Below are 17,219 nucleotides of genomic sequence, written 5' to 3'. Positions count from 1 at the left end.
AAGCGCCGAGGAAGCAGCGGAGCGAAGCTCTTCGGGGCGAAGCGGAGGGATACCAAAAGGCGTTTCGGTGCGGAGGCGTTCAACGACTGGAGCAGTGACGGGAAACATCAGGCGAGCTACTGTAACGGCCGTCAGCAGCAGCGGCATCGGAAGCGCCGAGGAGGCAGCGGAGCGAAGCTCTTCGGAGCAAAGCGGAGGGATACCAAAAGGCGCTTCGGTGCGGAGGCGTTCAACGACTGCCGCAGTGACGGGAAACATCAGGCGAGCTACTGTAACGGCCGTCATCAGCAGCGGCATCGGAAGCGCCGAGGAGGCAGCGGAGCGAAGCTCTTCGGGACAAAGCGGAGGGATACCAAAAGGCGCTTCGGTGCGGAGGCGTTCAACGACTGCGGCAGTGACGGGAAACATCAGGCGAGCTACTGTAACGGCCGTCAGCAGCAGCGGCATCGGAAGCGCCGAGGAGGCAGCGGAGCGAAGCTCTTCGGGGCAAAGCGGAGGGATACCAAAAGGCGTTTCGGTGCGGAGGTGTTCAACGACTGGAGCAGTGACGGGAAACATCAGGCGAGCTACTGTAACGGCCGTCAGCAGCAGCGGCATCGGAAGCGCCGAGGAGGCAGCGGAGCGAAGCTCTTCGGGGCAAAGCGGAGGGATACCAAAAGGCGTTTCGGTGCGGAGGCGTTCAACGACTGGAGCAGTGACGGGAAACATCAGGCGAGCTACTGTAACGGCCGTCATCAGCAGCGGCTTCGGAAGCGCCGAGGAGGCAGCGGAGCGAAGCTCTTCGGAGCAAACCGGAGGGATACCGAAATGTGTTTGGGACGGAGGCCTTAAACCACCGCGGCAGTGACGGGAAACGTGAGGCGAGCGACTGTAACGGCGGTCAGCAGCAGCGGAGTCGGAAGCGCCGAGGAGGTAGCGGAGCAAAGCGGAGGGATACCAAAATGTGTTTCGGGGTGCAGGCTTCGAACGATTGCAGCAGTGACAGGAAACGTGAGGCGAGCGACTGTAACGGCGGTCAGCAGCAGCGGAGTCGGAAGCGCCGAGGAAGCGGCGGAGCGAAGCGCTTGGGGACGAAGCGAAGTGATACCGAAAGGTGTTTCTGGATGGAGGCGTTAACGACTGCAGCACTGACGGGAAACGTGACCAATTCGGCCGCAGCAGAAACAATTGGGCTTGTTGTCCGGTGGGCACCATTTAGATGGATTCCGATAACGGGAAGAAAAGGGCAAGCTGCAGTTGGGCATGGTCAACATCGTCATCATCTTCTTCATCAGCCTGGTTACGCCCACTGCAGAGCAACGGCCTCTCCCATACTTCTACAACTACCTCGGTCATGTACTAATTTCGGCCACGTTGTCCCTGCAAACTTCTTAATCTCATCCGCCCACCTAACTTTCTGGCGCCTCCTGCTACACTTCCCTTCCCTTGGAATCCAGTCCGTAAACCTTAATGACCATCGTTTATCTTCCCTCCTCATTACATGTCCTGCCCATGCCCATTGCTTTTTCTTCATTTCAACTAAGATGTCATTAACTTACGTTTGTTCCCTCACATAATGTGTTCTTTTCTTATCTCTTACACCCAGCATTCTTCTTTCGATAGCTTGTCGCGTCGCCGTCAATTTAAGTAGAACCCTTTTCGTAAGCCTCCAGGTTTCTGCCCCGTACGTGAGTACTGGTAAGAGACAGCGGTTATACACTTTTCTCTTGAGGGATAATGGCAACCTGCTGTTCATGATCTGAGAATGCCTGCCAAACGCACCTCAGCCCATTCTTATTCTCCTGATTATTTCATTCTCACGATCCGGATCCGCGGTCACTACCTGCCCTAAGTAGATGTATTCCCTTACCACTCCCAGTGCCTCGCTCCCTATTGTAAACTGCAGTTTTCTTCCGAGACTGTTAATAAATACTTTAGTTTTCTGCAGAATAATTTTTAGACCTACTCTTCTGCATTGCCTCTCCAGGTCAGTGAGCATGGATTGCGATTGGTCTCCTGAGTCATTAAGCAAGGCAATATCGTCAGCGAATCGCAAGTTACTAAGGTATTCTTTATTACCTCTTATCCCTAATCCTTGCCAATGGAGAGATCGTATCTCCCTGCCTGACACCCTTATTTATTGGGATTTTGTTGCTTACTTTATGGAGGACTACGGCGGCTGTGGAGCCGCTATAGATATCGCTCGTCTATGCCCTGATTCCGTAATGCCTGCATTACCGCTGAGGTTTCGACTGAATAAAACGCTTTCTCGTAATCAATGAAAGCTATATATAAGAGTTGCCTATATTCCGCACATTTCTCTGTCACCTGACTGATAGTGTGAATATGGTCTATTGTTGAGTAGCCTTCACGAAATCATGCCTGGTCCTTTGGTTGACAGAAGTCTAAGGTGTTGCTGATTCTATTTGCGATTACCTTAGTAAATACTTTGTAGGCAACGGACAGTAAGCTGATCGGTCTATGGACAAGAACGGCACCGAGAGCGGCGCTGCTGCGCCGGCTTTGAGAGCGCCGCATGCGGAGCAAAATTCTATTAGCGGTGGTACCCCTCTCCCATCTCTCGTTCGCGCCGCCTTGATTGCCTCCTGCACTGCGCGTGTTTGGGCACGTTTCGCGCCGCGCGCGGTGTGTGCGCGTGGACATTTCCTTCGAAGGGCGGTGTACAGTCTCTCTCACATTTAGGGGAAAACTCGAAGCGCAGCAGCTCGCGCAGATGCTCGAGGGGCGGGATCTTGAACGGCGTCGTCTGCTACGGCGGCGCACGCTGGCCGCATTGTCAAGAAATGTTCTACTGTCAGGTGCAGGGCGCTGATCACATCGTTACTGCGTGAAAAGAGCCGGTATTCTTTGCTAAGCGTTGCGCGACGCCCACTGATACGCCTCGAATGTAAGTTCATCGCTGCATGGCAGTCATAGACGACGCACTGATTCCATACATTCTTGACGGCCCGTTTCTGGAAGGCGACTATATATTCTAACGCGATAGGACGCCGATCCACACTGCTCGTGCTGTGCAAGAACTGCTAGAAGAGCGCGCAGTCACTCTCTTGGAGCGGCCGCCTCAATCCCCGGGCGCCAACATCATTTAAAATGTCTGGGGCTCGTTGAAAGTATCGCTAGCGCAACATCCCCTCTATCAGTCGCCCGAGGATAGGCTTCGATCCACCATCGTCAGTGACTGAGACGTGCAGCGAATGAACACATCCCTGATCAAGTCATTCTACACTTCACTGCCTTCCAGGATGAGCGCTGTCATCGCTGCCGCTGGGGACATGACGAGATACTAACTGAAGTTCCGAGCGTGACGTGTCCAATTCCCCAACGGCGGGCAGGGTCTGTCTGGTGTAGCGAATGATTATCGAGAAAAATCACTTCCAGCTCATTGTCTGAACCTAAAACGTTCATTTAATCGTGTCCGTTTGTTTCACCGTGTTCGACTCCCATTGTTGAGTGCTTTGTTTCCTTTCGAGTCAAACAAAGACTGAGCACGTTGCGCGCACATCTTGGTGCGTTTTGTCGCTGCTCATTACGGTAGCACACACAGTGAAGAAATATACGTGCACACGCTCAGTACTCCGGCCCTTCGAAAGAACAAATGAACCATGTTGTCAAAAGAAGTTTGTGGAACTCCATTAGCGCCAATGAAGGATCAGAGTGTGGCGACGCACAACGTTTAGTAAAGAATATCAGCTCAGTTCCCGCAGTACCGATGAAATCGGTGCACTGCCCCTGACAGTACCACGCTTCCCGAAAATGCGGCCAGCGCGCGCCGCCGTAGCAGACGACGCAGATCACGACACCGCCCCTCAAGCGTGTGCGCCTGCTCGAGCTGCTGCCGCCGCACGACTCCATTGCTTGCCGCATCGCGATGCAATACATTCCGAGTTTTCCCCTTAGTGTGAAACAAACTGCACACGCTATATTTGCCTTTAAGAAGATCGGTACGCTTGACGATTATTTTTATATGGCTGCAATGCGGCGAAAGGGCAGCGTCTGCTTAACCATGTAAGGGACGCTGAGCAGGTAATTGGAAACGACATCGTATGTGCCGCCGGAAAAATCGTCAGCACATACGATGCGGCACATACATACGGCACCTACGAGCTAAAGTCATTTTTGCAGTTTCTCACATTATGTTTGCTACAAATCCGTGTTGTCTCTGATGGCGACAACGGACTTCTATCGACACTGTGCGGAAATAAACAAGATATATCGCTGCATAGCACAAGTACGACATGCGCACATAACTTTAACTAGTACGTCCCCTACAATATGGAATAGAGGCAGCAATGTAGACAGCTTGGTCATTTTTTAACAGTACTCAAGAGACGGAAGTTGAAAGTATTATTAATCATTCCTGCTTCAGCAATGCCGGCGCGACCAAGACGCGGGTGTGTATCGTCCAGTAACCCGATCGATCGGTGCGATGGTGAAGCGGGAATGCACTCCGGTCATGTTCAATGCATCATGCACATATTCAATTTCTCGGCACGCGTGAACTTCGGCCACTGCTAGCGCATACAACAGACGTGGTTTCCATTCTTTGACAGCGCACACACAAACGAAACACGAGAAAGAAGACAGGACAAGCACTCGTTGAACTTAAAGTTTTTGTATGAATAAAAGGATTATGTACCGAGTAATTATTAATTTCACGTGGGTTAGATATAGAAACCGTCATACACTCAGGAGTGATCAATAAACGATCTCGCTTCGTTTGCCAGATGTTTACTTCGCTCGGCGCACCGCAGTAATCCATGTCTATCGTCTGCTTCTTTCGTACCATTTTCTTGTGAATCGGTATAATTTCACTGGTGGCATCAACCTTTTCATGTTTACATTGCTGTCGTGACAGTTAACAACACAATAATAATTTCCGGTCATCCGAAGAGGCGCCGTCGCAAACAAGAGACGTTTCGCGCGCAGCGCGAACTGAACGCGGGCGCGACCGCGAAGGGAAGCGGCGACGGAAACCTACACCTTGTCGCGTGCAGCGCGCGCGAGAAAGCCTTCTCGCGTGCAGCGCGCGCTCAGCCTGGCCTCCTCTGGCTCAGCGCGAGCGAAGGGAACCGGCGGAAGCAAACCCCCGGGGGATTGGAAACCGTGCCGCCAGGGGAGAAACGAGCGCTGGCGTCTCGGGCGAAACTTGGCGTGCGCTCGTCTATAGTTTTTCAAGTCTTTGGCGTCTCCTTTCTTATGTATTAAGATTATGTTGTCGTTCTTACAAGATTCCGGTACACTTGAGGTATTGAGGCATTGCGTATACAGGGTGGCCAGTTTTTTTCTAGAACAATCTGCCCACCATCCTTCAACAAATCTGCTGTTACCTGATCCTCACCAGCTGCCTTCCCCCTTTGCATAGCTCCCAAGTCTTGCTTTACTTCTTCCGGCGTTACTTGAGGAATGTCAAATACCTCTTGACTATTCCATCTTCCATTATCGTCGTGGGTGCCACTGGTACTGTTTAAATCTCTATAGAACTCCTCAGTAACTTGAACTATCTCCTCCGTATCAGTAATGATATGGCCGGTTTTGTTTCAACGCATAAATCTGATTATTGCCTATTCTTAGTTTCTTCGTCATTGTATTTAGGCTTACTCCGTTCCTGAGAGCATGTTCATTTCTATCCATATTATACTTCCCTATGTCAGCTGTCTTGTGCTTGTTGATTAACTTAAAAGTTCTGCCAGTTCTACTTTAGCTGTAGGGTTAGAGGCTTTCATACATTGGCGTTTCTAAATCAGATCTTTCGTCTCCTTTGATAGCCTACTGGTATCCTATATAAAGAAGTTAGCATCGACTTCTATTGCACAATATTTATTGATGCCCATAAGAATGTCATTCATTGCTTCAACACTAAGGTCCTCTTCCTGAGTTAAAGCCGACTACCTGTTCTGTAGCTTGATCCAGGATTCCTCTATTTTCTCTCTTACCGCTAACTCATTGATCAGCTTTTTATGCACCAGTTTCTTGCGCTCCCTCGTCAAGTCTAGGCTAATTCGAGTTCTTACCATTCTATGGTCACTGCAGCGCACCTCGCCGAACACGTCCACATCTTGTATGATGCCAGGGTTAGCGCAGAATATGGAGTCTATTTCCTTTCTAGCCTCAGCATTCGGGCTCCGTCACGTCCACTTTCGCCTATCCCGCTTACGGAAGAAGGTATTCATTACCCGCATATTATTTTGTTCTGCGAACTCTACAAATCACTGTCCCCTGATATTCCTAGAACATGTACAATATTCCCCCACTGACTTGTCTTTAGTCTGCTTCTTGGCTACCCTGGCATTGAAGTCACCCATCAGTATAGTGCATTTTGTTTTGACTTTACCCATCGCCGATTCCACGTCTTCATAGAAGCTTTTGACTTCCGGGTCATCATGACTGGATGTGATTGGATGTAAGACCTGCCACCCTCTCGTTAATGCTATATAATTCCTGTATGTTACCAGCTACATCCTTATTAATCAGGAATCCGACTTCTATTTCTCGTCTTTATGCTAAGCCATGGTAGCACAGGACGTGCCCGCTTTTTAGCACTCTATATGCTTCTTTTGTCCTCCTAACTTCACTGAGCCCTATTATATCCCATTTACGGCCCTATAATTCCTCCAATAGCTTTGCTAGACTAGTCTCACTTGATAGCGTTCCAGCGTTAAACGTTGCGAGGTTCAGATTCCAATGGCGGCCTCTTCGGACCCCGAAATTCTTAGCACCCTCAGCTGCGTCACAGGTCTGATCGCCGCATTGGTCAGTTGCTTCGCAGTGGGGGCTGAGAGCCGGGGTTTGATTGTTGTATTCATATAGGAGGTTGTGGCCTAGTACTGCACCAAGGTGGCTAATCCTGCTCTTGTGAGGGAGTGCGTTACCGGTTCTGGTCACCGGGATCAGGCCACACTCCAGGCCTGTTTCAGCAATTTTATCAACACACGGATTTTTTTTTTATTCTGGTGCAAAATTGCGCGCCGCTGGGATTCGAACCGGGCATGTTCATAGGAGGACTCATACCGGCGTCAGGGCGATTAACAGAGCAGGCGGTGGAGATGTGCAGGTTAGCGACTTCCTGGCAAACCATGGACTGGATCAAGGATATTGTTGCGGAGGAGGCATCTGGTCTCTTTCTCCATCATCTTTGTCTCCGCACACCCATTCCCTATGCAGGGCTGTTGGTGTGTCCTCCACTGAGGGGCAGTTGCGGCGCTGCAATTGTCTGTTCCATTTCCGTCTTCAAAGTGACTACGACGACGACGAGTTGTCCTAGGGTGTCTGCTGGGGCGAGGCGAGAAACACAGCTTCGAGTTCGCGACGCACAATGCGGGTCACGTTGTCGCATTAGGGTGGCGGATTGTCTTCACCGATGTAAGAGGATGTCGCGACGGTATTCGACAGGCAGAAAAAATTTATGGGCGACACGGTGGTTCATCGCTAGCTCGAAGCGACGGTATTCCTTTATGATGGCGTTGACAGTAGAAATGTTAGAAACCAAGAAATTAAATGCGCCATCCGCAATGTCTCTGAGGACGGATGAATGGATGGCTTTATTTTCCATAAAATGATTTCTATGGTGAGGTTTTGGGTAAAAAGTAGCGCGCAGGCAGCTTGACCAGCCCAAAAACCCATGAAATTCAGGCAACAGGAGGCAGCGGGTGCTCACATGTGATTACATAGGAGGACAGACGTCAACTTAAAGAAATGTATGTATACAATAGGGAATGCATTTTAATCATTACAAGAACAAGTAGTCTGTGTGCACAAGGAAAACATTAAATTTAAACGTGAGCATGCTACATTAGTTTTAAAACATTTTTAGAAAAAGAAACTGAAGCAATATGTTCAGTACAGTACATACTCAGAAAAAGAAAAGGAAAAGGTAATATACAGCATAGCGTATGCACAAACTCGATAAAGAATAACGAAGTTACTCTGACTAGTAGACTTGCAAGCTCCATAGGGACAGAACATCCATTTTTGTAAGGTGAGGTTGTTTAGTAAAGTCGGAAGTGTGTGTCGAGGCATTTACTGACCGTAATTCGTTCTTGAATGTGGAATGTTCCATTGTTCAGGTGCCCTTGTGCCATTGGCTGCAACGTATTTATGTAGACCAGCTATATTTCGGATACCGTTAACTGCATGCTTGAGTTCCTTGCTATGTCATTGCGAAACGGTGATGAAAGAGATTCCGAATTCCAAGTAGATTGAGTGTTGTGAACAGTGGCCTAGGGAGACATCGTAAGCTTATCATATATCAAACGTATTATTATTTCTGCAAGATAGAGAGACAATGTACATTGGTTTCGGAGTCCGTACCTCATGCTAGACAGTAGTAATTTAAGTGACTTAAGAAAAAACCATTGTAAATTAGTATTTTTATGTTGCGTGGAAGATATTGAAGGCATTACACTGCGCCTACAACTTGGGACACTTTTCGAGCCAAGAACTCGTAATTGGTGTTCCCCGTCATGCGGTCATCGAAGAAGACACCAATCGTTTTCATTGTTTTTACAATTTCAGTTTCGGAGCTCCCTCTAAGGAAATCTGCTTCTGATGTAACTTTCTTATGTTTAGCTTGAAACATCATTGCTTTAGCTTTGTTAGGATTAATTTGAAGGCCGTTTTCAACAGACCATTCGTATATTTTTCTTGAAGCGAGGGTGCTGTCGTTATGAGGCTATGTGCTTCCTTCGATTTAAATAGGGAAAGTTGTGTCGTCAGCACAAATAACAAATTTTGTGCTAGGATCGACTTTAACCAAGTCATTTACGTAGAAATAAGCAAAAGGGGTCCCAACTTCCTTCCCTGTGGAACGCCAGTCTTGAGTGGCCTGACATGTGATACAGCGTCAATTTGCACTTGCATTTCAAGTACGATGCGACTAAGTCGAAAGCTAGCTAGCTATGCCCCGCATACCATTATAAGTTAATTTTTGCAACAGTACAGCATGATTTATACTGTCAAATGCCTTACTGTAATCTATAAATACTCCTAGGGTTGAAAAACGTTCTCCCAAGTTATTCAGAATTAATTCTTTTTTTGTTCAAGAAGGGCAATTTTCGCGAATAAACGTTTGCGGAAAGCATACTGGCAACTAGAAGTAAATCCCCTTTTCAGTAAATGCCGTTATACGACAGCCAATAATTTCTTCTATTCCTTTCGAAAAGATGGGTAGTATTGAAATTTGTCTATAATTACCCTTTGTGTCTTATCTCCTTCTTTTAAATATTGCAAGTACGTTGGCAATCTGCATTCTGCATGGCAATCTGCACGGAAAGTGGTGGCTGCTTCAGACACAGTAGGAGGGCTCAAGAAAATGGAGTACGAACATCTTGACAGGAGTACTTCGTCGGACTCTTCCATGGACGTGTCGATTTTGCGACAAAGGGCGAGGACATCTTGAACATAGGAGAAGTATGACTCGGTAAAGCTTTGAGCGCGGGCAGATAGCTGCCTTGTGGCGGCTAGTTGTTGACCAGAGGGATTGCCAAAAGAACGGACAGCTTCTGCTTGAACAACTCCCAGCTAGCAAGTTCCTCTGCATGCCTTTGGAACCAAATACGCTCAGTTCCGTCCAGATAGAAAATCACATTGGCTGGCATTATGGCCGAATCCTACCTTTTCCTCTTGATGAGACGTTCGCGCATGCTGAGCCATTCTTCTACGTCCATACCGTAGTGTTGCGGGGTCATGCGAATGTGGAAGGGCAACGTACTGGGTCTGGATAGCCGATGGTGCCGGTGCAGGCGTAGTCCAAGTGTCGTCCCCAGGAGGCACTGTGACGAGCTGGATGTGGCGTCCGCTGCGGAGCTCCATTGCGAAGAAGACGGGTACCCCGCAGCTCCACCAAATGTTACGCGTATAAACCTATTTACAGCATATCTACAAAAAGCGAACGTTGGCGCCGACGGAAGAGAGCCCCGCCAAACTGTGTCAACTTTTCGTCGTCTTCAGGACCATCGTCGTTCTCTTCTTCGCCTCATCGTAACAATATCATGAGAATAGGTCTGCCATGGTCTGCCACAGGCAGACTCTGCCAACTATAGTCGGCTGAATGTTGGCGCCGTGCCGTGACGTCGACTTCTTAACGACAACGGTGTCCTGTCGGCATATATTGTGACGTACCAGACGTTAACCGAATATCGTTGTGGACAGCTGAAATTTCTACCGAAACACACTACGTTGTCAGCACTGCGCCGACAATACACGAGTTCGCGTCCTCGTCGACTAGGCTGCAGGCTGCCCGCGCTGTTGCATACGCGTGCGTCGTGTTCTGCATGCACGAACCACCGACGCCGTGCAGAACGTCTCCGGCGCTCGCCGCTGCTGTACAGCACAGGCACACTCGGAACATGCAAAAGGCAGGTTTGCCGTAAGACTTCTTTCTCAGTTTATTTCACGGGTTTCTTCCGATTTCTTTTTTTTTCTCTCACGAAAATTTTACTTCTCGAGTTCCAACATGGAAATTGCTAATTTCCTTGTTTTGATCCGCTTAATTTAACCACCCTATTCGTGGCCAGTTCCCCACTGTAGGTACGCGGCGCAACCACTCAGGTCAACAAGTGCCACGTTGGAAAGGGACCAATATCAATAGCAACAACAACAAGCACTGGTGTCTCTTTCCCGAGGTCGAGCAAGAGCCCTCGGAACAGCACTGCTCTCTCCTCGGTTACCGGAGCATCACGTGGGCTCGCCTTTGCGAGAGCAACTTTAGAGCGGTTCTGCGTGCTCTGGATTGACACACTGAAACGTAGCAAGACAATGAGCTCAACATACCATGGCGGTGCTGTGGAATGACGAATTGGCTGTGTTCGCAGTGATAAAAAGGAGCCCATGCTAAAAAAAAAGAAGAAAGATAAACGCACAGTAATTACTTTTAAAAGATTTCCGTGCTGTGGCAATGAGTCGCTCACGCTTTTTCCTTCTTAAAGCGTAACATATTTGCCAAATATTGTGTGACGGCATTCCCGATGAAACGGTAATTCTTCCTGCTTAATGCAAAGATAAGGAAACAAGGCGGAAGTCTGTAAACTCAGTAGGACTTTAATTTTTGAAGGTACCATGAACGTGCCGTCCCGAAGGGTAATCTTGTCATTGTTTTGTTCTTTTGCACGGTGCAGTCGCACCTCAGTATAACGAACAAGGATAAAACGAATTGTGGGATATAATAAATTCAATAGAAAATGTCTTGCGGATATCAGAGTGCAACAAATATGTGCTTATAACGAATGCCGAATCTAACGGCGCATTTTTTGCATGTTAAACTACTTGAGGTTTGAGTGTATGCCCAAAGCCGCGTCTACTAAAATGAGTCATGTTGACCTTCATAAAATGGGAAATGTATACTCAAATTGCGTTCTGCTTCTTGTAGTGTCGTTTTTATATTATGACCCGTCCATTCGGTAACGTTAGAAACAAGAGTGAAAGTAGACATCTAAATAACCTGCACGTAGACCTGTGGCACTGGATGTTTGAACGTGCCATTTCGCGTACAACCTGTTTGCGAGCGATTAGGTTGTGTTCAGTCCATTTCACAGCTCAGAGGAATGAGCCGCGCTGTTATAGCCATGTAACGACACCATTACTTTGTCTTTTCGTTCAACCTTAATTTGTACTGTTCATCTTCAGAATATATCTGCCCTTTTTTAATGTAGCTGTGTTCGAGCTCATCGAATGGCACAAAATTCTTGGCCTTATGCCGGCCATTCTCCGAAACTAGCATTCATGACAAATTTATTTTTGCTGAGTTAATGAACTTAAGTATGTGCCATCAAGTGCTTTTTTTAGATTGCTACGAAACCTGCTATACATGCTATAAAGTCTAGGATCAAGAAGGACGCAGGGGAGCTGCAAAGCACGTTGTCGATATATGCATGCAAATCTAGCTTGGCTAATAGGAAGCATGCACAAAGTTAAACCACGAAGAGGACCGAAGAAAATGTTTAACAACGCAATTATTATCTATGTTTTCGCAGTCCGACAAAATGTTAAGGGGCGAAATGCCTGTAACCACGCATTCTTCTTGCATTCGGCAGTGTTTCCATTCGAAAGCAAACCAGCTACATTAAGTAAATAATGTGGTTATCTGTGAACACCGTGTGGTATCGCCTGTTTGGGGGCCTCGCATTAACTCCTGGACGCGCTATGGTGGACGCTTTTACTGGCGTTTCCTCAGCGCTTCATTAGGAGCAAAAGTGGCAAATAGACGGAAGAAGATTGGACAGAGCGTGATCGTCAGCCATTGTTCAATTTCGAGTTTTCTCATCTTGTCAAAACTTTGTGACTCTCCGCATATCCACACATGCCATTCCTTGGCCTCCACCAGAGACTTCGAAGTTCGGCAAGAAAATTTGAAGTATTTTTACAGGTGAACTGTAGTTTGTCGCTAGCCAGATGCTTCCGTGGGCCTCTTCTCGTGACCCCCAATGGCATCAGTGAGCTTTCAGGACAAACAGCAGCCCTATTGCTTAGTGTCTGGGCTTTGCCTGTTTTAGTGCGTAGCAGTCTTTGGCTAGGTGACTGTCATAATCTTCTAGTCTGTTCTGTTCTTCCTTCCGTTTGGTGACCCATATAAAACCATAGCGTAATCAAAGCTTGAATAGGTAAACTTATGTGAATGCACAAACTTCTGTATGATTACCACCATCTACTTGTAGGCAGGTGAACCTCCGACGCGATATTTTGTCAGAAAGCTGCCAGTTTCCAGCACACATCCGACCAAATTCCGTGTCGCACCATAGGCCAGAAAATAACAATTTCTGAGTCAGTCCATTGCTAGTATTTGATTATGACAATACTGTGACTACGACGCGTCCTGAGAAACTGCTCATTGACGAGGAATAGAGGCGTCAGAATGCGGCGAGAAAGCGTATACGAAACGGAACACTTAAGGAGGCGCAGTTAGGTCGCTGGCGAGGACTTGCACGTGAAAAGTACATGTGTAAAGGCAAGCGGCGAGAGAATTTTGTGTGCAACAACTGAGAGAAGCTTCTGAATCGGACACGTTGAACGAATGCGAGCACGTCGGTGGGCAAACTAGGCGCGAAAAAAAGTGGTACAACAATAGGCACTCTTAGGAAGGAGGAGTCATCAGGGAAAAGAAATGGCAGCAACTCCCCCTGGGGAATCGGTATTAGTGCATAGCATTTTTTGAGTCATTACATATAATAACTTATACTTGGTGTTCTAGCAAAATTATAACTTACCAAACACAACGCTGCTATTAAAAACGGGTTTACTAGCGAGATCATCATAGTATACGCGCTATTTTTTTGCAGTTGCTTATCTCCTAAAATACAGCAGTCTTGGTTACATGGGTAGAGTATAGGCTTCATATGCAAGAATTCCATAGAATGCTACGCACGGTATGGTGAGTCCAAAGCGGTGAGTTCCCGCCCCAAGTTTTTTCTGCTCTAACGTTTATTTTTATACCCTGCATGCCCTTTTCCCAGCGCAAGGTTCAAAGCTAGACTGGCTTCTGTGCCCTTTTTCTTATCAATCACTTATATTAATATCTTTTTTCTTCTACATCACCTGAAGAGATATAAAATGGTAAGTATGGCTAGGAAAGAGTGGAGCCTCCTTCTATACGGCGACAGTGTACATTGCCTACAGTCAACATATAATGCGAGTGTAAGCACGGTAAACGGCTTGGCATAAACCCTATATAGCGGTACCAAAATCTCAATATTTTGCCCATTCATTTTTCTGACTTAAGCTCTGTCGCTTCTTCAGCCGCACTTTAAGTAATGTAAGTTGTGGTGCAATTACGTACTGAATTTCGTCGGCTTAATGGCCGTTTTCTGCGCGGACCACATTGATCAAGTAATGAACGGGCGTTACGGCATCATAACCAAAGATACTGTACTGCTGCCCTCTTGCAGGCATCTCTGTCCCTCCTGCTGCTCATCTTCTTCTTATTGGCTCCCACGGCTCTCCTGGCACCCAGAGTGGCGGCAGCAGTCGCCCCCTGGTGGGCGGAGCCGGCATCTCCGGTGGGGCTGACCGTCCAGCGTCGTTCGCCGCCGGCGTTGGACCTCCAGGCGGCGCTTCTGGCAGCGCTGCCCGCCGGTGATCTGTGTCCTTCACACGCCGGCGTGCGGGACCTCTGCCAACAGTGCGCCAAGGTGACCAAGGACCCCAAGGCGTTCCGCATGTGCTGCAGTAACACACGTGAAGCACGTACCTGGTGCGCTAGCTTCCTCGACTTCGGACTCAACTAAGCATGCTCCTCATGGATGTAGTTTTGGCCTCTCTCACCGTCAACGATGCCTTGACAACCATAGCAGCAGCTACGATGCTATCCCCCAGACCACTGCTATGGATCCGTTCTATTACGTCGCCTGATTCCAGCATGGATGCCAGACAATCTTCGCTATTTATTCTCGCCACCTTTTTTCCTCGGTAATTCGCTCGGCAAAATCGTGCAGGCAGTGCGATATATCAAGGTGACTTTGTTATCGCTTCATGGCTATTCTATCTAACTGCCTTCTATAAAAGAATGAAATGCCACCTGAATTTTCTAATCGCACTGCACTGTGCTTTCTAGAGCACCCGGTTGCCAGAGAAATGTACACAGCGTTCAAGGATAAAGTAGGGAAACGTTTTTTCGACTGATATTTTTCGCAACGCTCATTGTATTTAACAAATTGTCGAAAGTAGCACACTATTCCTTGTATACATAAACGCCCTTAGTGCTTCAAGGGAATTGTATCTTTTAATTAATACGAGTACTGATGTTTTCGCCATTAGGTGGATGGCTAAGTACTGCCAGTGTTAAGAGAGCTGTTCGACCAAAGCTTCCGTATTTGTCTGCATTTCTTGAAAACCAGCCGTTGCATTTACCTAACACACTGAGCAGCTCACTGACCTGTTGTTAGAGCCTCTGCAGCATTCATTTCCACGTTCGGGTCTTCATATCGCACCCTTCTTGCATGTTGTCGATGTTGGTGCCTCTGAACTGGGTGCGGACACAATCGCGAAATCCGCCTTAGAGTGTGTATCCGTCCCGTTTATTTCTTTTCGCGAATAAACTGTACACTTCTGTGTTGTGAAAACTTTTGACATGCTCCTCTTTCCAGGTACCTTTATTGCTCGATAAACTGCAAGAGAGTTCTATGCTTGGCTATCTCATATTCAGCGTTCCTCGAAATCGGGGTTTAGTTCACGTGGGTGCCAGCACGTGGTGTACTGACCTTATACTTTTTGAACTTCCAGCGGTGATGTAGTGATGACCTCAGCGCAACGAAATAAAAGAATAAAATTATGCAGATCCCGCGCACTGTGGAAATCGATGTAAGCGAAGCTTTCCGTGCTGGATGCTTTGGTTGACGATAATTAGCGGTGATGTTGACGGCTAAAGCTTAAATTCTTCAACGTTTTAGGTTAACACGAGAGGGATGAGTTGATGTAAACGTTACCTTGTGTGCACCACTGCTCTTTTTGTCTGCGTAGTACACAGAGCACACAGGGAGATGTGTTTGCCTGAGGCGGTGTTGTGCGCCACATTTTTCAACTTCTGAGGGGGTTAATCGTTGTCATTTCCTCGCATGGCACATCGCATTGTGGCAGAAGTATTAAACTTGAACTGGAATATGGGGCTGTACGTTCTAAAACCACACTCAGATTATGAGGCAAGCCGTAGTGACAGACTCCGGATTCATTTCGACACCGTGATGTTCTCTAACGTGTCCCAAAAGCTAAGTGCACACGCGTTTTCTATTTCGCCCCCGTCGAAATGCGGCTGCCGCGATTGGGATCAAGCCGACGACCTCTAGTAATGCCATAACCACAAAGCTAACGCGGTGGCCACAGAAGTGTTGATTTCACGGTCGACTGCTTCCCTAGTGTCCCCTGGACCCTGCGGTGCGCCTTAATTAATGCGGCTCTGCTTCTGTATGCCCTGCGTAAATTGCCGGCTTGACATACCTGCATGCCGTTTATTTTTCAGAAATAGCAGCAACCTACTGTGCCCTACCTTCAACTTAAGCTTATCCTGTTACCCCGCAACCGCTGTCGTATAGTGGTGGGGTTTCCTTGCCTTCTCACGTCACCTCCTCCCTCTCTTATGTTGGAACTGCTTCTTCTCCCTATCCTTCTACTACTCTCTCCCGTTCTATCTGTGTCCCCTCTGGCCTCGCACGTTAGTAGAAAGGGAAGCGCCGCAGTTTCTGCGACGCTTGTGAGGGGAGTCACGGATAATTACAGCTGTCAAGCGGCTAATGTGGCGACGGCTACGTAGCTCCAGAGGGCATTGTGCTCATTCGACGTGGTAGGGTGAAAACGAGTTTCCCCGTCGCCTTTTCTCCCTTACTTGCGCTGTCATCCATATACGCACTCTGAACCACCCCCGACGCGGAGTGCGCCACAGCAGCCCACAGCAGCAGCAGCAGTGGGAGAGTCGAATGAAGAGGCAAAGAAAGTGTCGCTTTAAAAAGATATGCCTGCGCTCTGAACTTCACCGCAAAGCTTGTTCCGGCAGAGTTATCACTATTCTTGATAAAGAGTTGTTGACCGTTTCTGGAAATCACATTACCGTTACAGCATTAAGTCGCGACCCGGCAAACACAGCGATGATTGATTCCTAGCTTTTCAGAGCCTTCCCTAAAGGAGGCACGCTTCTTTTATTTCTTTATTTTATCGTTACTAAGTCGACGTGGAAGGATAATCGTCGGAAGGTCGCCGCGGCAGCTCTTCTTCAGTAGGAAGGCGTTGTGTATTTGTTAGCAAGGCATCGTCCGAAGGTTGCACAGTGGCTTTGCGAGAAGCCCTTGTGGAGGGCTCTAGATTTTCACCGATCGGTTTCGTTAACATGCCCGCAATCAATTCCGTAGTAGTTTTCCTCTCAGTGCTCATGGGCTATCGCAGCAGCTGCAAATCGAGAAAGTATATGCTTATGGGTTAAGTATCGGGGTGCCCTTATTTGCTCGTGGTGGTCCATGAACAAAATAGTTTGGCACCTCGAGGCAAAAGGCACGACACAAGGATAGTGCTAACTGCCTCTTTGCCGTCGTCTATGTCCATGGTATGGTCGAAGGTGCTTGCGATACTAAGCTACATTTACTGGCAGGCAGACCGATATACATTACTTGCACTTGCGAAGATGATGCGCGTCACTGCTGTCCATGTGGAGGAAGGCCACAATTTAAGATGATAGTGCAGTAATACATGCGTGATTTGTCTGTTTTCCATATTGGCTGCCACGCTGCCGTTCTGCCTTTACAATACAG

The 17,219-nt window shown here is 47.9% G+C and overlaps 1 protein-coding gene across 2 annotated transcripts in view; it reads left to right on the top strand.

Moving 5' to 3' along the window:
• Positions 1-15,254, top strand: part of LOC139047606 (uncharacterized) — a 61,630-nt gene extending 46,376 nt beyond the window's left edge. For both annotated transcript variants that reach the window (XM_070521468.1, XM_070521467.1), the window contains exon 2: positions 13,875-15,254. In XM_070521468.1, coding sequence (XP_070377569.1) covers positions 13,875-14,213 — 339 coding nt within the window. In that variant the 3' untranslated portion in view covers positions 14,214-15,254. The remainder of the gene's footprint in view (positions 1-13,874) is intronic.
• Positions 15,255-17,219: the final 1,965 nt, after the last annotated feature.

The sequence above is a fragment of the Dermacentor albipictus genome, chromosome 7 (genome assembly GCF_038994185.2).
Source record: "Dermacentor albipictus isolate Rhodes 1998 colony chromosome 7, USDA_Dalb.pri_finalv2, whole genome shotgun sequence".
NCBI lineage: Eukaryota > Metazoa > Arthropoda > Arachnida > Ixodida > Ixodidae > Dermacentor > Dermacentor albipictus.
This window is presented reverse-complemented; position numbering and strand designations above follow the sequence as displayed.